We start from the raw sequence: 21607 nt of genomic DNA on the forward strand, positions 1-21607 counted from the left end.
TCTTCCTTCTTCTCTCCTCTTTCTCTCTTGTCCTTTCCACCCTTTCTAACACCTTCTTCCATTCTTTGTTTATCATCAGTCCCCCATTCCAGTTCATTGCGTTTTCTTCATCTTTCTTCTCTATTCCCTTGGCCTCCTTCCATTTTCTCATTAGTATTCTCTTCTCCCTTCCTATCTGCTTAGCCTCATCCCACTCTATGTCATATCCTGTTTCTCCCGTGTGTTTAAATATCGCATTTCTCTCTATCTTAAGTCTTACATCATCCCTATGTTGTTTCAACCTGTCTTTCAGCCTCTTTTTTGATTCTCCTATGTACACACTCTGACATTCTTTACATTTCACTTCGTAGATAATCCCTTCCTCTTCCTCTTCTCTGTTTTCCTTTTTCTTGTTTGCCTTCTTCGCTATTCTTAAGATGCTTCTCCCTCCCTTCCTGTAAGTTTTAATGCCCGCTTTCCTAAGCACTTTGCATATCTTTTCTGTGGTCATCCCCATACTCCATATTCCAAACCTCCTCTCTTTTTCTTTCTCTTCCTCTTTTTCTTTCTCTTCCAATTCTCCCCTGCCACTTTTCTTCCTTCTTCTATTTATGTCCAGTCTATCCTCCTTCTCATAGCCATTCTTTTCCAGCTGTTTCCATAGGCTGTTTCTTTTTTATATTTTTTCAGGTATTTGACATTTGATTAGCTTTAAAATTCCTTACTTATAATTACGAATTATAGCTCTCTCTCTCTCTCTCTCTCTCTCTCTCTCTTATCTTATATAATGTGTGCGTGTATAGTGGTGTGTTTGAAAGTACAGTAAGGGTAAGGAAGAAGGAATTGGAAATGTCATCAATAGATGAAAATGCAGAGTGAGGCGAGATCAAGATGTTGTAAGGGTGTTGGTGCATAGAGAAATGAATGAGGCTTTAGGAGGAATTTAGGAGGGAGTTGTTCTGGACAGAATTTTGGTAGAACTACGAAGGTGGTTTCCACTACGATGCAGGTTCAAAATTCTCCTAACCTGACACTAAATTATTTGTAATTGTAATTGTAGTGGAATTATGCGTAATAAATGGTCTGTTATTAACTAGCTCTTGTGTCTGCTCAAAATCGACAGTGCTAGTTCATCCGGTTTCTTTAGGATGAACCACCATGAGAGGCATCCCCGCTAGAGATCCGCATCCGTTCTGAATTATTACAACGGCACGATGTAACTTTGTGTGTGCGTGTGTGAGAGAGAGAGATACTCTTAATGGATTGATTTCATTCACAGAGATAGTAAGAGCATGGAAGATCTAAGAATAGAATAAAAGAAAAGAAATGTTAATAATTGGCCATTAAATTTTATGAGAAATGCACAGAAGGAGTAATAAGGGAAATAAAGGAAAGCATTCAATAGAAAATAATTCATTGTTGTATTCCATTCCTTTGTTGTTTCGTGCTGTTTAATTTCTTCTAACGTGAATTTTACCGTCATCAATTATGCAGACAATTATTCCTCAATTAGTGCATTTATATTCACGGAGTCAACTAATATTCTTTTTTCTAGCTTTAATGGTTTTAACGTTTACACTATCTCTACATCAAGTGTTCCTGAAGCTTTACATAATCCTGAGTACATATTTTTACAACTGTTTTGTTTCTTGCATGATCCATTGAAAGAGATTGGTTACCATCATAATATTGATTACGTATGTGAATAAGTGTGTGTGTGGATATATGTCATATATCGCCGAAAAGGGACTAATTCCATGCATTCTGACTGTTCGATCCAGATACAGAGCGGAAACAAACACATGACTTCCTTTTTAAATACATCTCGCCATTACTGAATAAACAGACTTACCAATATAGCTTCTTTTGCGCTAAGAGTGTTAGTTATGGAATTTCCATTTCTGGCACTTTCTGCCGTACCAACAGTACACAGGATGCTCAGTAATAGATTAAATAGGGGAGGACGTTAAGGACATACTACTCCTTCGATAGTATGTTGTACAGTAAAGGGCCAAAATAATAGTACGCAAATTGTCCTTATCATCCTTATTTTCATTATTTTTAATTCTAAATCCATTTGTTTTTTTTAAGGGAATGGAGTTATGTTGATTTGAAGCAGGTGTTGGCATCTACTTAGTGACGTTTCATTTCAATTCATTATCATCACAATAAACTAATTAAAATTATGATGGACAATCGCCTACTGTTTCTTTCGCTGCTTGGTGTACACTCTATTGTTAATGGTTAAACAATGGTTGTACAGTTGCTAGTAACGTAACAAATTGTAATTTGATCATCGTCATGGCATTCGTCAATCAATTTCAGCATATGTTCAATTGAAGATTTGTTGTGAAACTATCAAAAAATTGCGTCGAATGAAACGTTTGTTTACATGTAAGTAAGCTTTATTTCAAAATTCTTAGTACACTTGCTGCATTGATAAATAGCCAGTACTTAAGCAGAAGCAATGAACTTGTGTACATAGTACGTGGTAGTTGTAGAATAAGCAAGATATGTTCATTACATATAACCTTTATTAAAACAATCTAAGAAAGTTGTAACCTGATTATGCATAATATTAATAAACAGTTCTACTCCCATTACTCTTTTAATTCGCTCCAGAAATGTTCAGACAGTAGTGTCAATCTAGCTATGAATAGATATTACTGAATACAAGTGACATCTATACTTCAATACATTAAAGTTAGATGAGATTGTGCAATGCCCTTTGGAGATTCATATCAATCAAATGTACATTAGTAGGATCACTGCAGAGTGCTACATAATATAATACACCCCATAACAGATCAACATATCTTTACTGTAACAAGTTTCTCGGAAACAACAGGCATGGCATTACATTCATTGACTCAAAGAATCTTTAGTGAACATAGTTCTCATCTGTAGATGTGTGTGTGTATATGTGTGTGTTTGTTCCGGGATAACTTTCGAACGCCTGGAGCGATTTCAACCAAACTTGGTACACGTATCACTTGCGATCTCGAAAGAAATATTGTGCGGGTAAGACACCCCTAGGGGTTGGGGTGGGAAGGGGTGACATGTAAAACGACCGATATTAATGTGGAATCTGTAGTTTTCGGGGTCGTTGAGATGAATAGTGACACTCCCAATGCCATTCAACTCGAAGTTCATTTTACACTATAGTTAGAATACATTATATTCCTGTCTATTGGAAGATTGGGATATATAAATACCCGGGCAATCAGTTAGTTATTAATAAACCTCTACATGGGCACCCTGAGTGGCGTTCACAATATTAAGTCCTTTGATGAATTCATTCCGCGTGTTGTGTATTATTTCCACGGTGATTGTTGCCACAGCCTCCTCCATCCTGGGCTTCAATTCCACCAAGACTGTAACTTGCTTGCTGTAGACGATGTCATTCACGTGACCCCACGTAAAGAAATCTAACGCTGAACAGTTATAGGAGATTTTGTTTCCCACAACGCACACATTACATTTCTCTGCCCCGCCTCCATTTTCACTCTTTTAATGTTTTACTGCAATGCATGATGGTAACGAGTGTTGCCAAGTACATGGAATATTTTTTTTAGGTGTTCTTCATGCTAATACTAACGACTTCCACTCCACTTACATAGAATGTTTTTATGAACAACATTTATAATTTATAGACTGAATAATATCTGGACACATTGTATTATCTTCTGAGACGTCCGCAAGTTTTGTAAGATGATATATTATTTTTTCTTGTCAGTGCTGCAATATATGGGCGTGCGTAGAGTTCTTCCCGGGTGAGGACAAGCCTTGTTTTCTTATGGGGACAAACAAGATTTTTCAAGGGGACAATATATATTTTGAATTGTTTGAATATGAGTTAACATTAGTTTTTACTTTCCACATAAGAAGCACAATGAACAGATCAGTCATATAGTGCCAACATTTTCAGAGAGTACACGTCACGATTCGTGAAACGTTAAGTGGACACCATGTTTCCATTATCTTTTGTTCATGTTTTTACTACATATAGATGAAATCAATTAACTTCTGCAATGAACTATGTTATTGATGATAGAATACTGACGATGGTGACGATGAAAAACTCACAATTGTGATAATTAAGGCACATTCCAATAGAGAAGGTATTTTTAAAATATGAAACTCATATTTTAGAAAAACTCAATATGCTGACAAAGTCAGAAATTTTATTTTTTTTTAAAACATAAACTAAACGTAACGTTTCAAACTTCTAGCAAGGTCTTCTTCAGACTCTGTACCAGTGCAAATGAAACAAGGTACAAAACAGGAAGATATATATACACAGAAATCACTCCCCTCCAGACACAAGATTATTAGAAAGTTGTTTTCTCTCTAGAACATTCCAGCAGGTGGCTTTCCCTTGTCAACTGTACTTTCACCTGACAGGCGATTTGGATAAATATTTCCTTTCATCTGGAAAGTGGTTGGACTCTTTATCTCACGTTCTTTTTTCTTATCCTTTCTCTTTTTATTCCTCTTCCTTCTCTCCTCTTTAGCTCTTGTCCTTTCCACTCTTTCTAACTCCTTCTTCCATTCTTTGTTTATCTTCAGTCCCCCATTCCAGTTCATTGTATCGTCTTCTCCTTTCTTCTCTATTTCCTTGGCCTCCTTCCATTTTCTTACTAGTACTCTCTTCTACCTTCCTATCTGCTTAGCCTCATCCCACTCAATTTCATGTCCTGTTTCTCTCGTGTGTTTAAATATCGCATTTTCTCTCTTTTAAGTCGTACATCATCCCTATGTTGTTTCAACCTGTCTTTTAGCCTCTTTTTCGTTTCTCCTATGTACACACTCTGACATTCTTTACACGCACTTCGTAGATAATCCCTTCCTCTTCCTCTTCTCTGTTTTTCTTTTTCTTGTTTGCATTCTTCGCTATTCTTAAGATGCTTCTCCCTCCCTTCCTGTAAGTTTTAATGCCCGCTTTCCTAAGCACTTTTTGTGGTCTTCCCCATACTCCTTATTCCAAACCACCTCTCTTTTTTGTTTATCTTCCTCTTCTCCCCCCTACAACTTTTCTTCCTTCTTCTGTTTATGTCCAGTCTATCCTCCTTCTCGTAGCCATTTTTTCCAGCTGTTTCCAAAGGCTATTTACTTTGCCTTCATTTTCACATTCTTTTGTGCATATTGTCTTGACTCTGTCCTCGATATTATTTATAAAATTTATTTTTGTCACCTCACTAACATCACTTCTTTGTTGGCAGAATACCCCTGCTGCACACATTTTCTGATGCCAAGCGGTTTGAATTTCTTGTCCTCTCTTCCTTTTCAACAGCATATCTAGTAGCTTATCTTGTCTTCTTCTATTCCTCTTTCTTCATCTTGTATTTCTTTGGCAAATATGTCGAGCTGCCTCTTCGTTCCCATCCATATGCCAAAACAATCGTCCACATATCTGCAAGACAGAATTATTTTGTTACCTCCCTTTTCGACCACTTTCTTTTCCCATTCATTCATAACCAATTCAGCCAATGCTGGGCTTAGGCTAGAACCTATATTCAGTCCTTCGCTCATTAACACTATTTTATCCGCCATTTTACTGTAAACGTTTTTCCAAATGGTTTCCAGCGTCTTCACTACCCTTTCACTATCCCATTATCCTATAATTTCTTGTCCCATTCTCTTTTTAACAATGTCAAAAACGTGTCCCCTCTTGATCATATTTTAATGATTTCATTTGTACGTAGGGGATGCAGTACAACATGAAACACTTGAAAAAAGGATACGTTGAGGACCGCAGTATTTACATTGAGCAATAAAGTCTTCTTCTCAAGCTATTTGTTACTCTAAAGTGTTTCTTTTGATACCTCACCATACTTGTCACAAGAACGTTTTGCACAAATTCTGGAATTAGCGTCATCTGCAGTGAAAAAGCAGAACTATTTATTTCATCGTAATAGCTAACTGGAGTAACAGACAAATTACATAAATAAATATAGACCAAACGAAAGTAGAAGTAAACTCGTGGAAGCTAATGAGTAAGGTTTACCAGAAGGTACACCGGCGTACACCGCCGATATATCCTCGACTACAGGCGCCCTGGAAGAGAATGAATATTGTTTTGCAGGAGGTCAAGTGCACACGTTACCTGAATACGCCCAAGCTACAGTTTATGATTTCTTATGTAACTGACGTCAGTGCCAAATCCAAAAGGATCGGAAGCCTGGAACACCAGTGCCTTCATTACACCCACTCCCAGCAAACAAGGACTAAATAAGTATGTGTTCTTTTAGTCCCACCATGAATTTTTGCGAACGGTATTGATGGTTGTTGATTTGTTTAGTTTACTTTTCTGCCACTTTTTTACTAATTGCGAAGATGATGATGAATAAAGGTATGATGAAAGTGATGAAATGATAATCACAAATACATAGTCGCCACAGAGAACAATAGTGGCTTAGGGTCCAGTCGCAAGCTCTCGTTACATTACAAAATGCTACCCATGGTGTAGGGCCTTCTGATAACGACACACCTGGTGCTCAGGTGTATATTAAATTCTTATATCCGTGTTTCCCAAAGTGTGCACCGCGAAATGTTTCAATATTTTCACTGAAATGATTGTGATTGTTAAGAATATGATTCTTCCAAATATGTGTGTATTTAGTACTTTTTATACATAAAAAGTTTCTGAATTTGAAATATGAGAGCGTTGCAAATGTTAGATAGGCCTTGAAACACTAGGGGCGCTGTGAAACGAAAACGTTGGGAACCCTTGGCTTATATTATGTTACTGATATATTTTTAACCTTCATAACAAACCAAAATATCAATTCAATATTTCTAGTTAGTTTTAGATACCTGAATTCAATCTTTCTCCATAATGTGACCATGAGTGTATTTTATTTTATTGCAGTGTTAAGCCTAGGAATTTGTAAAGAAAAAAATATGGCATAAAAATGTGTTGGTTGCGCCTTCTACTTCTAGTACAGTCCTATATTTTTCATCTTTCAATTCTTCACAACCCCTCGACATGCCCCTGTTATTAAAGTTAATTATCAAATACATATGTGACTGTTGTTTATTTTATTACGAGAGATTATTCACACAAATCACAGAACCGCAGTGATCCTATCCGTACTGGAGTGACTGCCACGCAAAAAACACTGTTTGGAAACCCGAGGTACGTGATTTCAGGTGTGAATTTTTCCAACAATACCACTTTATGAAGACGATCTGAGGTTTATCCAGCCTCTTAAGAAATAGGCACCGTGATGTCACATCACCTCCACAAGTAGGCGAGATTGTGAATGTTTGTGGCTCTACCTTCACGTGCAACCATATGACTTCACGGCTTGTTGCTATGTGAAGTGGGTAGCTTTATCTGTTTTCTATTCTGAATAACATTTATTTATTTGTTGTTTTGAATGGCAAAGTTAAGGCACACGCCTTTCCTTCCACTTAACCATATCTACTTTACGTTTTTCAAATTGACCTGAATAGCTAACAGGTGGCGAAATATATAAAAAATAAAAACAAGAAAATACAAAAGAAGAGAATACAAGACGCAAAAACACATATACACTGTAAGAAAAGTAAAAAAATATACACGTAAAGCATGAACACACACACAACAAAAATACTAAAAAATACAGAAAAGTCAGTCTGTGTTTGTCCTAGAAATTTACATCAAGAAAAGTTTCATTCTATTGTCGTTTCCTTTTTCAGTACGGGTAAGTTGACTCCGGAAGATCATTTCTTAATTTTGATTTGATTTGGCAGAGAGAAGAAGAGTTTCTTATGTTATTTGGGAGGTCGTTCCACTCTCTTGTGGCAGTAACCGTGAAGGAATTTCCGCAAGACGATGTCTTGCGGGAGGGAATGGTCAGCAGAGATTTATCTCTCGAACGAGTGACGCCGGACCCTGTGGCCGGGCCGAGTAGTTAGCACATCGCGCTGCGACGCCAAGGGTCCCGGGTTCGAATCCCACTCGGGCTTGGTTGTTTGTGAATGTCCATTCATCAATTTCATCATTTCATCACCATCTTCGCAAATTAGCCAAGAGGCACAAAACACGAAGTAAAATAAACTAAATCAATCAATCAAAATCAATCGAACGAGTGGCAAAGGTGTGTGCTGCGCTTAGGGGTTGAAATCGTGAAAGTAGGTAAGGGTGTTCTCTTGAATGCACTCTTTTGTAGAGCGCTTTAAGAGCGTGGAAGCGGCGGCGTTTTAACTTATTGTTTTGAGAATTCGTATTAATCCATAAGATTGTATTTTATTTAAACCTTCTCTGGAAGCTTCATATTGACCAGGGCATTCACTTGCTTTCACCAGTCGTCTACCCTCTATGGTATTTCAGTATTGCACAGTTAAGCATTAAGCAAACTTCCTGATATGTTGAGGAAACAGGAGTTTGATCAGGAAAATTAGTGGTCAGCTATTTGCAATAAACAGGTGGAAAACTCACGGCATGGAGGAAGAGCTCCATGGCCTGGGTTTCTAGAGGGTAGACAGGCTGGGAGAGGACTGACTTTTGTTCTGGATTTGAGAGAGAGAGGAGGTCGAGAGAGAGGACTTGAGAGGTCAGAGTGTCGCTGCTCAACAAGCAACGAAGTCCAAAGAGAGTTTAGATAAATTGTATTCTACGACATTTTCAATCCATCATTGTCATTCTTCAGATAGACAGGTATTTATCCAACCAACATGCATGATTCAGGTTTGAAGGTTCATAAAACCGAATGAGTGACCATTGTCTTTTCTAGTTGCTTAGAGATTTTATTTCAGATTTACCTTGTCATCTTAATGACAAGCGCTCTCATCATTTATGAGGATGAATGATGAATAAGCTACATCTCCCATCGATTTATTGTGGGAGTGGTAGGTTTCGATCCCATCATTCACTAGAATCATACGGATTAAATTCAGTTTTACTTGTCTAATCCCAATCTACTTTCATGACTAACGTTTTCTAAATGAGTAATTCATCATATACCTATATGTCTTTCTTTCAGAACATCTACTAATTTCCACGTCGGAGAACTTCAAATATGAGTTCATGCCCGCACCGAGAAATCGAGACGGCATTGTCTTTGAAGTGAAGGTTAACGACGGAGCCCACATAGCTCTCTCTGACGTCAGGTACACGTCCGACAAGATGTATCAGATTGTGCTTGGGGATCTCGGAAACACTGTGTCGTGGATCGGAAGAGGAAGGCATGGCAAGTATTCCAGAAATAACATGAACTTACTTTATGGTAGAAAATTGTGTTACAACAAGTAAATATTTCCTTGTCTACTTCTCTCTTTTGTTCCTTCCTTCTCCAAAGAGTCACGTAGTAAGACATTATTTGGATATTACTCTTTGCAAAATTCGTATTATCAAGCTTTCTTCCATATAAAGTTACCAATAAATCTGAAACTAGCAAATTAGCCAAAAGTGGCACAAAAAGCTAAGTGAAATAATTCAAATCAATCAATCAATCTGAAACTAAACTTAATTTACCTTAACCGTAGTTTCCTAGTCTACCGAATCAGGGAGGCCCACCAGATCTATTTTTATCAACTTTCAACTGCGAGACATTTCTGTTTTACTTTTTTATAAAAAAATGCATTTTTGTGTTACATTTGTTTATATAAAATTTAAATGGGTAACAGTTAGATATAGTGAAAACACATTCCTTCAAATTTACAGGAGAAAAGACGGGAAAGTACTTACGGAATTGAGTTCCTGTGGACTTTTGAATAGTGTTTTTTCCATTCGTGCAATTTATTTGGCATTTTCGACATTAATGTATCTCCGTTGCACGAAAGCTCGTGCCACCATTACCGTCGACTACGTGAATCACATGTTCCGTGCGTTCGAATATGTAACCCCTTGTCAGTGTAGCAACCACACGGTAGTTTTACAAGATGACGTGTGAGCGGTTTTTTTTTCCAATTTAATTTTATATGTTTGCCTAACCTTACTGAACCTAACCTAACCTTCCGTGAATGGTTTGTGGATAATTTTCGCTTAACAACCTTTTGTGAATAGTTTGTGCGGCATTTTTCGGTTCATAAGTTTGGAAACACTGCATAACAGCTGACGATAGACAACGTAAGTCAAGATTTGCCCGCCATATTGTGTGTAAAGAAAGCGAATTAGCAACGACCAATAAATACTTGTAATGTGAAAAATTACACTTTTTTCAGTGAAAAAAACATAATCCTAAATTGAAAAATGTTCCGGTATGCATATAAGGTAAGTACAAATGTAAATATTTCGGAAATAAACGAGTTAAACGTGTTTTCACTATATCTAACTGGTACCTTTAAATGTAATACAAATAGGAGGTAAAATGGATTAGGTGGGCCTATCAAGCGCCATCTTTTAATACGTGTCGTTAGAGACACACATGTCAGTGAAAGTGTACAAATGGTTGGTAATGATGATAATTTTTGTACAACCGCACCTCCGTAAACAAAAAAGGGTAAATGAAAAATCATTATGGTGTTTGTGAGTTTTAGTGATTGGTAAAATATGACATGCAATAATTGATTTTTATTTCTTATTAATTATGGTAATTATTGTAATTAATAATAACTGTACATAAGTAATGAACAAAGGAAGCGAAATGCATTCTTGAATTGTTAATGATTAAAAAGTGTAGGCCTGTAAGCCCTCCCCCCCCCCCCACGCTTCCTAGGTAAGTACGTTTTTCGTAGAGCACGCGTAAACTAGGGTTCATGTTTCTGAATAGTACAATAGCGGATACTCAGTGTTCGATTACACTTTTCTTATGTGTCCTTTCTACTTAAAGGCAATGTTTCAGTTTAGTTCAGTTAGACTGTATTCTCTTAGCATACATGTAGTCTCTCTCTTAACATTATCCATACACCAAATACCTACAAACTTTCATTATTTATGCATTTTCCTGAAAATGCATGTGTCAATATAGTTCACTGATTCGTTTGGTTTCTTTTACTTCACATTTCTGTCACTTTAGGCTAATCGGGAAGATGAAGATGAGTGGTGATAAGATAAAGGGATATGTACAAAGAACACCCATTCTCAGGTCGGAATTCGAACCTAGGGTGCCTAGCGTAGTGGTGCGATGCCTCAGTACAGACTCTCAGCACTTGGCATTTATGCATTCTTTTAGCGAACATCATCTTTCTTTATTTTGGTCCCCTCTTCTTATTTTCTTCTTTGTATTCAAATTCGTACTTCTTGACAGTACAGTTTAACAGCCCTCAGCACTGCCCTGATGTTCTTACAGCAGTCAGTAATATCCCAAATACCTATAACCTTTCATTATTTACCTCTATCATTGAAAATTCATGTCTCTTGTTAGTACAGTTATGTAGTTAGTACTTAGCACTTTCCTGAGAGACTTATGAGTATAGCCCCCATATCAAATTCTGAAATACTTATAGCTTTCGTTATGTATTCAACATTTTCAAAGCCATTTTCTCTGTTTAATTCGACTATCACATCTTAGCAGTTCCATAGTTTCTCCGAACCATCCATCATTCACATCTCCTGAAATGCATTATGGATCTCCAAACGTTCTAGTAGTCTTCCTCTGAACATTATTTACATTTCCAAATTAGCTTCTTTTCCCTGCCTCTTTCTTGGTACATGTTTCAATGTTTCATGCATAACAGATTATAGGCTTGTTCTAATCTTTATTTATAAAGGGTGGGGCACGGGAACCGGACAAATTTGAAAAAGTTACTACAAAGTTAATTTCTGCTGAAAAAAAAATATTTACGGAAATATATAGTGAAGATCATAGCATTTTATGATATACATTCAAATGTTCCGGTACTAGTAGTTACTAGCAGTTACTATCAGTTTTGTTTCAGTTGGATTACCAACAGCGAGTGAACTTGCCACAGGGAATGCTTACACGGTGTGAGGAGTATGAAGACATTGTGTTGTTCATAAGTGATTAAGCTCACTTCCACCTAAATGGTTCTGTAAACAAATAGAAATGTCACTACTGGGCTGTGGAAAATCCCCGACAACTCCATCAGAAACACCTCCACAGTCCAAAAAATGACCGTGTGGTGCGCTGTAAGTAAGGTTGACATCATCGGTCCTTATTTCTTTGAGGACAAATGTTTACTGTAACTCTCAACGCTGATCGTTACACGCAGATGTTAAACACCTTTTTGGTACCTTAATTACGGAGAAGGAGGATTACTCGTCGAGCAGTGTGGTTTCAGCAAGATGGCGCCACGGCTCACACAGCCAGAGCCTCAATGAGTGCTCTTCGAGCTCTGTTCCCGAACCGCGTCATATCCAGATTTAGTGATGTTCCATGGCCTCCTCGATCCCCAGACTTGTTCATGTGTGATTTTTTATGAGGGTACCTGAAGTCGCGGGGTACGCACACTAGATCAGGTGATGGAGGCTATTGTTGAGACCATCGGCCAAATCGACAGAGACATGCTGGAGAAGGTGGAGGCCAATTTGTATAATCGACTTCAAAGTTGCATCCGCGAAAATGGACGTCATTTGTCCGATGTAAATTTCCGCACGTGAATAGCATAAAATGCTATGATCTTCACTATATATTTCTGTAAATATTTTTTTCTTCCAGCAAAAATTAACTTTCTAGTGACTTTTTCAAATTCGTCCGGTTCCCGTGCCCCACCCTTTAGTTTTTTTCTTTCTTAATTAGCTCACGTTTCTGTCCTGAGATAAATTTTATTTCACTAGATCAATTCCCAGTCCCTTGTGTCCTCGAACAATTATTGTTTATAGTTTATCCTAGCGCCTCATCGTTTATTCCATGTGATGTGCACTATATCTATTCTTTATCGCATATGCTAATATTTTTTCACCCATTTTGCATTTCGTTGTATATTTTGATGCACGAAATGTACATCATTAGCATTATAAGCCCTTTGGTTTACTGGAATCACTGAAATTGTAAATATTCATGTGAATTGGCACAGTTTTTGTTTCTTGTGTACGGTGTGCTATTTCAACGGAATGGACTGCTGGGAAGCAATTCACTCTAAAGTAGAAGCCGGAGAAATTTTCATGAAGGGACAATCTCGTTAAGGGAAAAACCAATAATTTCTTCTTTCTCTTTTTTTTAAAAAAAGAACGTCCTTTAGAGAAATCTGATGGAAGAATCATGCTTTCATTTGGAGTAGATTTGAGACGCGCAGTTAAAGGAAGAAATTCAATTATCTAGCTCTCCAAGACGCTCGTTGCCTAATTATTCGTTAAGGTCTCGCTTACAAAAGCGAATCTTCTTGCTAACAGCGTTCCCAATACTCAAGCGTTTCATCTGCGATGTCGTTTGTTAAGAGCCACATACACATCGTTAAATAGGCCTTCTTTTGCCAAAAGTGGTACGTATAATTGTTTCGTACAATACACAAGAGTATGGCATTATTTCAGTATTGATTTAGGAGTACTTAAATATAATTGAGCTAAAAATTATGTTTAGTGCAGATATGGTCAAAATTCTTAACGCGTTTATTTTTACCTCAAAGAAAAGAACAGGAAGCAAGCCTGTACGTACAATTTGGGATTTTTTTTCAGGTTAGATTAGATAACATGGGGTTCGTCGTCCTGCCATTCCAGCTATAATGTTACAGCGTAAAAAAAATGGAAAATGTCATTTTTATTACAAATGAGTTTTAGTAATACAATTCTTCAATAATTCGATTTTACGGCAATATTAGGAGTCTTACGAATTTCATAAAAAGGTCTAGACTACGACTCATTCAAACCATCAATTTCAAGTCATGTTTAAAACAAGTTCAAACATTACATTACAACTGAGTAAATACGAAGAGATATCAAAACGTTTGCCTGTTGAGGTATAATTTGTTTAATAATGGAAAGATTGAAACAATTAACATACATATACTTTGCCTGTAGCGTCCTCTATTCAGAGTTACCCTTCCACACAGTTCCCATCATGTTCGATGCATTTGTGCCAGCGTTTTATCCAGCCCTCAAAACCAGTTTGGAAAAATTCCACAGAACACACCCTGCCCCACCGTTCAGAGCTGTTTTAACCTCCTGTATGTCATCGAATTATATTATATTATATTATACCTCAACAGGCAAAACTTTTTGATAACCCCTCGTATTATGAATTAGCAGTTAATTTTTCATTTGGTTTTTAACTGATTGTGTGATGCTTTCTATGATTTGGAAGTTTGATGTAAAGAAGAACTTCCTGGTGCTTCCCGATGATGTATTAGTAATATCGTCGCCTTGTAATCATGGGGTCCCAGGTTCGATACCCGATGGAGGCACATAGTGGTTCGGATCTCACTTTAAACTGTAGGTCCAGTCCCGATTAGCCTGTTTGTGCATACAGTGGACTTACAACAACAACTCAGCTTGTACAACTTTTTCTTCCGATCGCGTTCCAAGTCGTATGCCAGTACCATAACATCCTGTAAGTTTTGCATCAGAATAGCACTGTTTGCGATGTTCACTTTATTTCACGTCTAATATTCCCATAATCTGTACTTTATATTTCCCCATTTCCAAGTTAAAGTTTTCCAACTTCACTACTTTAAAAATGTCTCATCAGTCTAAATTCCAATCCTCGACCTTCACTTGTTTTGTTGGCTTCTCTTCTAAACATTGTTTACATGTCTACCTCGGTGGGGTTTTTCTCCTAACTCCAGGGGATGATGGTCCAACATCAGAGTGAATCCATTCGACTAATTTAAGCCCTCGCACTTAACGGAAATCCAACATACCAATATCTTGAGGTATGAACATTGGTTGCATATACGTTTTATCAGGATTTTCTTACCAAAGAAGGATCGGCAAATATCAGATAGTCTTTACAGGGCTGAAAGACCGAAATAAACGTTCGTTGTTCTGATTTGTACTCAGTCAACATTATTTTGTCCGTATATTTCTCAAGCTCCATCACCTTCACAAATTATAGAGAGAGTATGAAATCCCTATCAGAAACCCATCCTGAAACTCGCATGCAACCATTCAAATTGAACATGTTATATACTGTCTTCAATACTTTCATGACTTCTGTACAAGGATTGCGTAGAATATTGGGAAATTATTAAAAAGTGTTCGATTTAAAATAAATTATAACTTACCACTTTCAGTTTCATTTCAGAACATTATATTATCGACATATCGTCGTCTCTATCCTATAAATCTACACTGTCAATAAGTCGGTTGGTCATGTCTCCATCTGTGTAAAGAAAAGTGAAGCTCCAAGATGGTTTCTATTACTACTTGTTATGCAAAATATTTGTAGGTGAGGTTTCAGCATTTTTGGAGGTTAGGAGAATAGAAGTGCGACGTCGAGCGACGTCACCAGAGGGCGAGGGTAGGGGGCGAGCACCCATTCCACTCAGACTCTCCACCCCTTCAACTCGCGTTAATAAAATATTGAATAATAAGGGTCATCACTTCTCAAAGTATGCTGATTTACATCTTTTGTAAGTGGTATATTCTGCACGTTTTCACTTTTCCTGCTTATTATACCAACTTGGCTCACGAAAATTAATTTTGTTTTATTATATACAGTAGAGTCTTTTTAATTCGAACTCTACACATGCAATCAACGCACTTACCGCTCCGTCCAGATACGTTAGCCGTCATTACTCTTTGGTAGACAGCGCCCCTTAGCTGTAACGGTAGCCTGCTATGGAAGTAACTGGAAGAATTAATACATTCTTCTTCGTACTGTGTTCAAAATTTCGGCGATGGGAGCATCATAATCAACTAAAAATGACTGTAATCGTGTAATTGAAGACATTTTGATAGTTGAAGTACAGTCACCGGCAATAAAAATTGTACACTTATATCCTGAAATACTCTCTTCTCTGTAAGGCGTTATGTGTGTTGCATAACTCTAATGCTGTGGTATAATTTGCCGTTGAAAATTTGCTATTAAAATCCACACTTCACTTAGAGTTAGGCAACAAACGTTACGCCTTGGAGGGAAGCGGATATTTCAGGATCTAAGTCTCACATTTTTAGTGCTGCTGACTGTACCTCGAATGTAGGTTTTTTGAATTTCGTTATTTTTGAACTGGTTATGGTACATTAGAACAGGAACTGATTAATGATTGAACTATTCCTTGGATTGCTTACGATTCTCAGAACGGAACGCTACGTCACTGTTCATGTAATTAGGAACTATTGCATGCGACAGAAACACCCTGCTTAAAGATATCTCTATTGTATTTTAGTCTCCTGAACAATATTTAACTAAACTGCCTCATGAACTGCATTAATAATTAATTATTTTTTTAGGTTTCGGCGTCCACCTCATCAGCGCCCACACGCCTCACCTTCTGTCGGGTGACGCCTTCAGGACCTTCTGGGTCACTTGGGACAAAGGAACGATAGCCGTCGGGGAAGGCCCTGTGTTCCACAACAGTACCTTCCTCAAATGGCGGCTGGACAAGAAGCTGAGGGTTCTCCACTTAGCATTCGCATCAACCTGGGGTCGATCCGCTGAATTCAGGTAAGTTGAAATCAGAATATGTAAGTTAAAGTTGAAGGGTTCCATGAAAGCACAAAAGGGGTGTCGAGGTTGTGTCTTGATTTACAGCTCTTGTCTGGTCTTACGGTGGACAGCCTACATGCTGGCAAAGTAAGTAGAGAGCGGAGAATACGCCACAGACCAACCAGACAACAGCGGTGGCACCGAGAGTTACGACGTCGCGGGAGGAGGTGCTGCGCGCACCTCTATCTACAAGCTGCTGTGCTTTCCCGCTCCCCACTTCCCTTGCCAGCATGTAGGTCACCCGCCGTAAGACCAGACAATAGCTGTAGAGATGATGATGAAGAATTGCAAATATAATGTATTAGAGGTTATTTGTGAGGTTGTTCAAAACTCATCAAGGAATGCAATGCCAAAGAGAAACGTAGATAATGCTTAGTGTCTGGAGATGAAAACTGTTGTGCGATGGAAATAGAAAGCATTAGAATTCTTCGCAAATGGTCAAGGTTTACCAAGGAGCTTTGTGTTATGGACAGGTAGAAAGAGCAAAAGAAGAAAATAAAAGATTAGATAGGAGATTTGCAAGTAGGAGAGAATAGAGGCTGTTTCTGGATGTGGCCAAGGCGCAGCAAAAACCATAATCCTGGGGGAGGGAGAGAGAGAGAGAGAGAGAGAGAGAGAGAGAGAGAGAGAGAGAGAGAGAGAGAGAGAAAATATCCGTAGACGCTAAGGATTGGACCGTGTAAATGAATGGGGGCTCTTTTTGAGTTACCTTTTTACCTCTTGAATATTTTCCGTGTCAATTGACACATATATATCTTGACTCCAATAACAAGTTAACGTGCATAAACTACAAATGATGCAATTTTTTTGTGTATCAAAATACACACGGAAATGCATAAAAAGGCACTTTTATCAGTTGCTGTTCCGTATGATGCTCTAAAAATGCATCAATTGGGAACATCAGAGAAGATCATTTCAAAGATAAAAAAAATTCACTTTTAATGCATCAATTGAACAGCTAAATGTGTAATTTCGTTATCTTCGTAATGATCTTGTCCGATCTTTCCAATTAATGCATTTTTAGACGGAACACCAGATGATAAAAGTGCCCTTATATGCATTTCCGTGTGTATTTTGATACACCAAAAAGTGCATCATTTGTAGTTTATGCACGCTAACTTTTTATTGGAGTCAACATACAGTGTATGTGTCAATTGACACGTTGTGTGTTCTGTGTGTAAGAACAGACCATGAGTTTTCCTGTACTTTCTCCTAACGATTTGCATGTGTAAGGAAATACCAGGATTGTCCACGTTGATCCTCTTAACGATTTTTAAAGGTACGAAATGACCAGGAGTGTTTCTGTCCTTCCCCTTAACGATTTTCAAAGGTACGAAATGACCAGGAGTGTTTCTATCCTTCCTCTCAACGATTTCCAAAGGTACGAAATGACCAGGAGTGTTTCTGTCCTTCCTCTCAATGATTTCCAAAAGTACACTGTCCTTCCCCTTAACGATTTTCAAAGATACGAAATGACCAGGAGTGTTTCTGTCCTTCCTCTTAAAAAGTTTCAAAGGTACGAAATGACCAGGAGTGTTTCTGTCCTTCCTCTTAACAATTTTCAAATGTAAGAAGAGACCAGTGGTGTTCCTGTACATCATAATGTCGATTATGTTTTCCCGTAGAACGCGATGTTAAAAGCCGTTTATCTTTTAAAACAATTAACAAAACATATAATTGGTGTACAAATTTTGAATCTTTTGCAAATCAGTATAAATGAGATAATAAATATCTCGAGTTACTACAGAAAGTTATAGTTCTGCTGTCTATGTTCGAATTGATTATAATGCTCATTTTTTAAATGATTTTGCAGAGTATGGAACTACAACGACGAAGCCGGATTTTCACAGGTTCTGCATCTGGAAGTTCCAAAATCAGTTGTCCCAGGAACGGAGGAAGGAACATTGTTAATAGCAGGTTTGTTTTTGCACTGTTGGAATATTTCCGAGCAGAGCCATGATTGAGCGTACAATATTTAATATTGGCAGTTGCATATTTCCTATTTTGTAAAACCCTGCTCATTATATTACCCAAACTGATCCACATGTTTGTCTCAGTTGCAAATGCAGCAGAATCCTAAGATCAAGTAATAACTACATAGGAATTCTTTCGAAAATGAAACTTAACAGACGAAATGAAACATATCTTCAACATTGAGGAATTTGAAAGTATTTTGAAGTATTAGAAATTTTTGCGCATGTGCTTTGACTTATACAAATTTTCGACCGTTTTTTAAGCAACTGCAAGATTCTTAAATGAAGATGAGATATTATGATTGATTTTTACCTCGTCCGAGTAATCTTTCATTATCCCTTCAAAACTGTTTATATAAATATTTAGGAATTCTGATACTTTGCCTATTTCTATCACATTATTCGAGTCAAAATAAAGCTTCAAATGAAAACGTGAAGAGGGCAGCAGTGAGATAAGAAATAATTCATTGAATTCTCAAGTAAGTTCGTGCTAATGGCAGTAAATGTCTCTGTTTCAAAAATGAGCTAATTTTTTAAAATTTTTTATGATCTTATTGCCGTTTACTTTTACTTTGCATTTTATGTATGATCTTTCTCTTATTGATGAGAGTCATTGTTAATCCTATGATGTGAATATACAGTACTTATTTCAGGTAATTAATTTTCCAGTTGTAAATGATACGTTTCACAACTTAATATCATTACTTTGCCAGTCTCGGTATTAAGCATTTCTTTCCTCTTATCGAGTAACAATATACGTTTTTACTTTGTTTTGGGTTGCGTGATATTCGATATATTCTTTCAATCTTTTGCACAATGTACTTTCAGTTTCGAAACTTCAAATATTAGAAATAATATTATCGAAATGTAAATATATTATTTTAGAACTTCTGAAACATAAAATAGTGATGAGATGAGAAAAATATGTTAATCGTCTCAACGACACAATGTGTAGACATGTAAGTAATTGGGCTAAGTTTCCACCATGTTTTAAGGAAAGAACAGTTTGCAACCCAAACGACAAGTCGAATTGAAAATTACTATTGAACAATTAATAGTGCCTACAGCAAAAAAATTCAAATGTAATTATTTGTAAGTTATTAATGATTAAAAAGACCTTTTTATTCGTTGCTTTCCAGTTAGCAGAATCGAAGATAAATTATAAAACACTCCATGGAGGAACAATACACTTTATTTATTTTAGGTCATTTTTAAAATTGAAAACTTTAATTCAATTACTATGTGAGCAATCTGCAATTCGTTATGTTTGATGGCAACGTTTCCACCATACGATGTCCTTGGAGAACAATAAATTATTCTGTTTCTTCAGCTCCATGGATAGAGCTGAAGCTGTTATCCTTCTTCCAATCAATGGCTCTTACCTTCTGTAATGAGTTTAACTGGATCAGCTATCTATTTATACTTAGACATGCTGTACAAATTACTACAAATCAGAATTTCAATTATACAGTGTAAATGTTTCAGTGGGCTCATAATGTGAAACATTAAAGTAAGAGACAGTGTTCAGAAGTATTTGAAATGCAATCTATTCTATTTTTGGTAAACAAAATTGTAATACATTTTCCTTCCGACTGAACCACATACATTGTTTTATTTTGCAGTTTGTCATTTCCAGATAAGACTAAGATGTGCGAAACAATAGTGAAGGAACAAACTTGCGCACATCTTAGTCCTATCAACTTCTTAGAATCTACAAAGTTGAATACCCAGCTTATACTTCGACTGAAGTGCCAAGAGGCAGAGAGAGGCGAAGGGATAGAGAGAGAGAGATAGAGGAAAGGCGCAGACATAGAGGGAGAGAGTGAGATACCGATGGAAGGGGGTAGCGGAAGAAATAAAGAAAGAAAGAAAGAAAGAAAGAGAGAGAAAGGGGACTGAAACAAAGTTAGGAACGAAAATGTGTGAGAGGGGGAGAGTGAGGGAAAGAGGAAGATAGGAGAGAGGGAGAGGGAAAATAAAGGGGGAGAGAGAGGGAAAGGGGCGCACGTGTCTAAGTCAGGTTCAATTCGAAACAAGTACAATAGCAATTAATTGCTTCCCCTCTCACTAGTTCAGTACTTGAAACTACCAATCATCAATTTGTGTTGAATTATTCAAGTACTTTCACAAGCACACAACTCGTTCAAACCAGATTTGCAATATCCTCTGTGACTTTAGCGGTCATTTTAGAATTTTTTTTAAAACAATTCTCTTACAATTTTAAGGTCATTTTGATGAAATTATTACGTCACCAATTTCCAAGTCAAGTAATTAATGCATTCGCTTGTTAATGAGCTTACGTCCTCAACAGGGGGCCTGTTCCTGCCGTCGCACAGGGAGATCTACCGTCCTTTGGTGGAGTCGACAAGCCTCTCAGCCTCCATAACGGGGTTCGTTCCTCTGCTGATCCTGGAACACCTGGAGTACCTTGGGAAAGCCTCGGACGCCTACCAGCAGGACGTCAAGAACTCACTGAAGACCCAGATGCAGCAGCTTCTCACCTTCAAGAAGTCAGACGGCTCTTTTGGAGACCACATAAAGCTTCCAAGCCATAGGTAAGCCTTCACTGTACCTACAAGCTATACCCTTGTGGCAACATTTCAGAATTTCCAACCTTGCTTTAGTTAGGAGAACTGTCCATATTTGATTCATTCATTGAATGATTTTTGTTATTTACCGTCGCTTCTCTGCCCCTTTTGACTAATCACGACGATGGGAATGAGTGATGATATACTAGAATTGATGTAGCGACACTCACAAATTACACCAATGCGCAGGTCAGGGTTCGAATCCGAGACCTGTGACGTCGAAGAGCACTGTGTTAATTACTTCGCTGCCCCATTCATATCAGTGTCTTTTACACACTTAATATCCGTTGATTGTCAACAATCGAAACAATACATATCTGTTGAATGGTGTCCGTTCATGTGAACAATCGAACCAATACATTTGTTGATTCCTGTCCCTCCATGTCAACATTCGAAATGATACATATCTGTTCAATGATGACCGTTCATGTCAACAATCGAGCCAATACAGCTCTTGATTGTTGTCCGTTCATGCCAAATCAATACATATTGTTGGTGGTCTGTTGATGTCAAACAATGGATGCAATATATGTGTCTCTGTTGTAGCCAGTTCGTGCCAACAATAGAAACAATATATATTGTTGGTGGTCTGTTCATG

The 21607-nt window shown here is 37.5% G+C and overlaps 1 protein-coding gene across 2 annotated transcripts in view; it reads left to right on the forward strand.

The window, feature by feature from the left end:
• The window catches only part of LOC145992043 (C3 and PZP-like alpha-2-macroglobulin domain-containing protein 8), a 911691-nt gene that overhangs the window by 796567 nt on the left and 93517 nt on the right, over positions 1–21607 (forward strand). For both annotated transcript variants that reach the window (XM_083128164.1, XM_083128165.1), the window contains 4 exons: positions 8949–9155; positions 16193–16406; positions 18262–18365; positions 20733–20976. In XM_083128164.1, coding sequence (XP_082984290.1) covers positions 8949–9155; positions 16193–16406; positions 18262–18365; positions 20733–20976 — 769 coding nt within the window. The remainder of the gene's footprint in view (positions 1–8948; positions 9156–16192; positions 16407–18261; positions 18366–20732; positions 20977–21607) is intronic.

Source organism: Lepisma saccharinum, chromosome 9 (genome assembly GCF_977018435.1).
Source record: "Lepisma saccharinum chromosome 9, izLepSacc3.1, whole genome shotgun sequence".
NCBI classification, from domain to species: Eukaryota; Metazoa; Arthropoda; class Insecta; order Zygentoma; family Lepismatidae; genus Lepisma; species Lepisma saccharinum.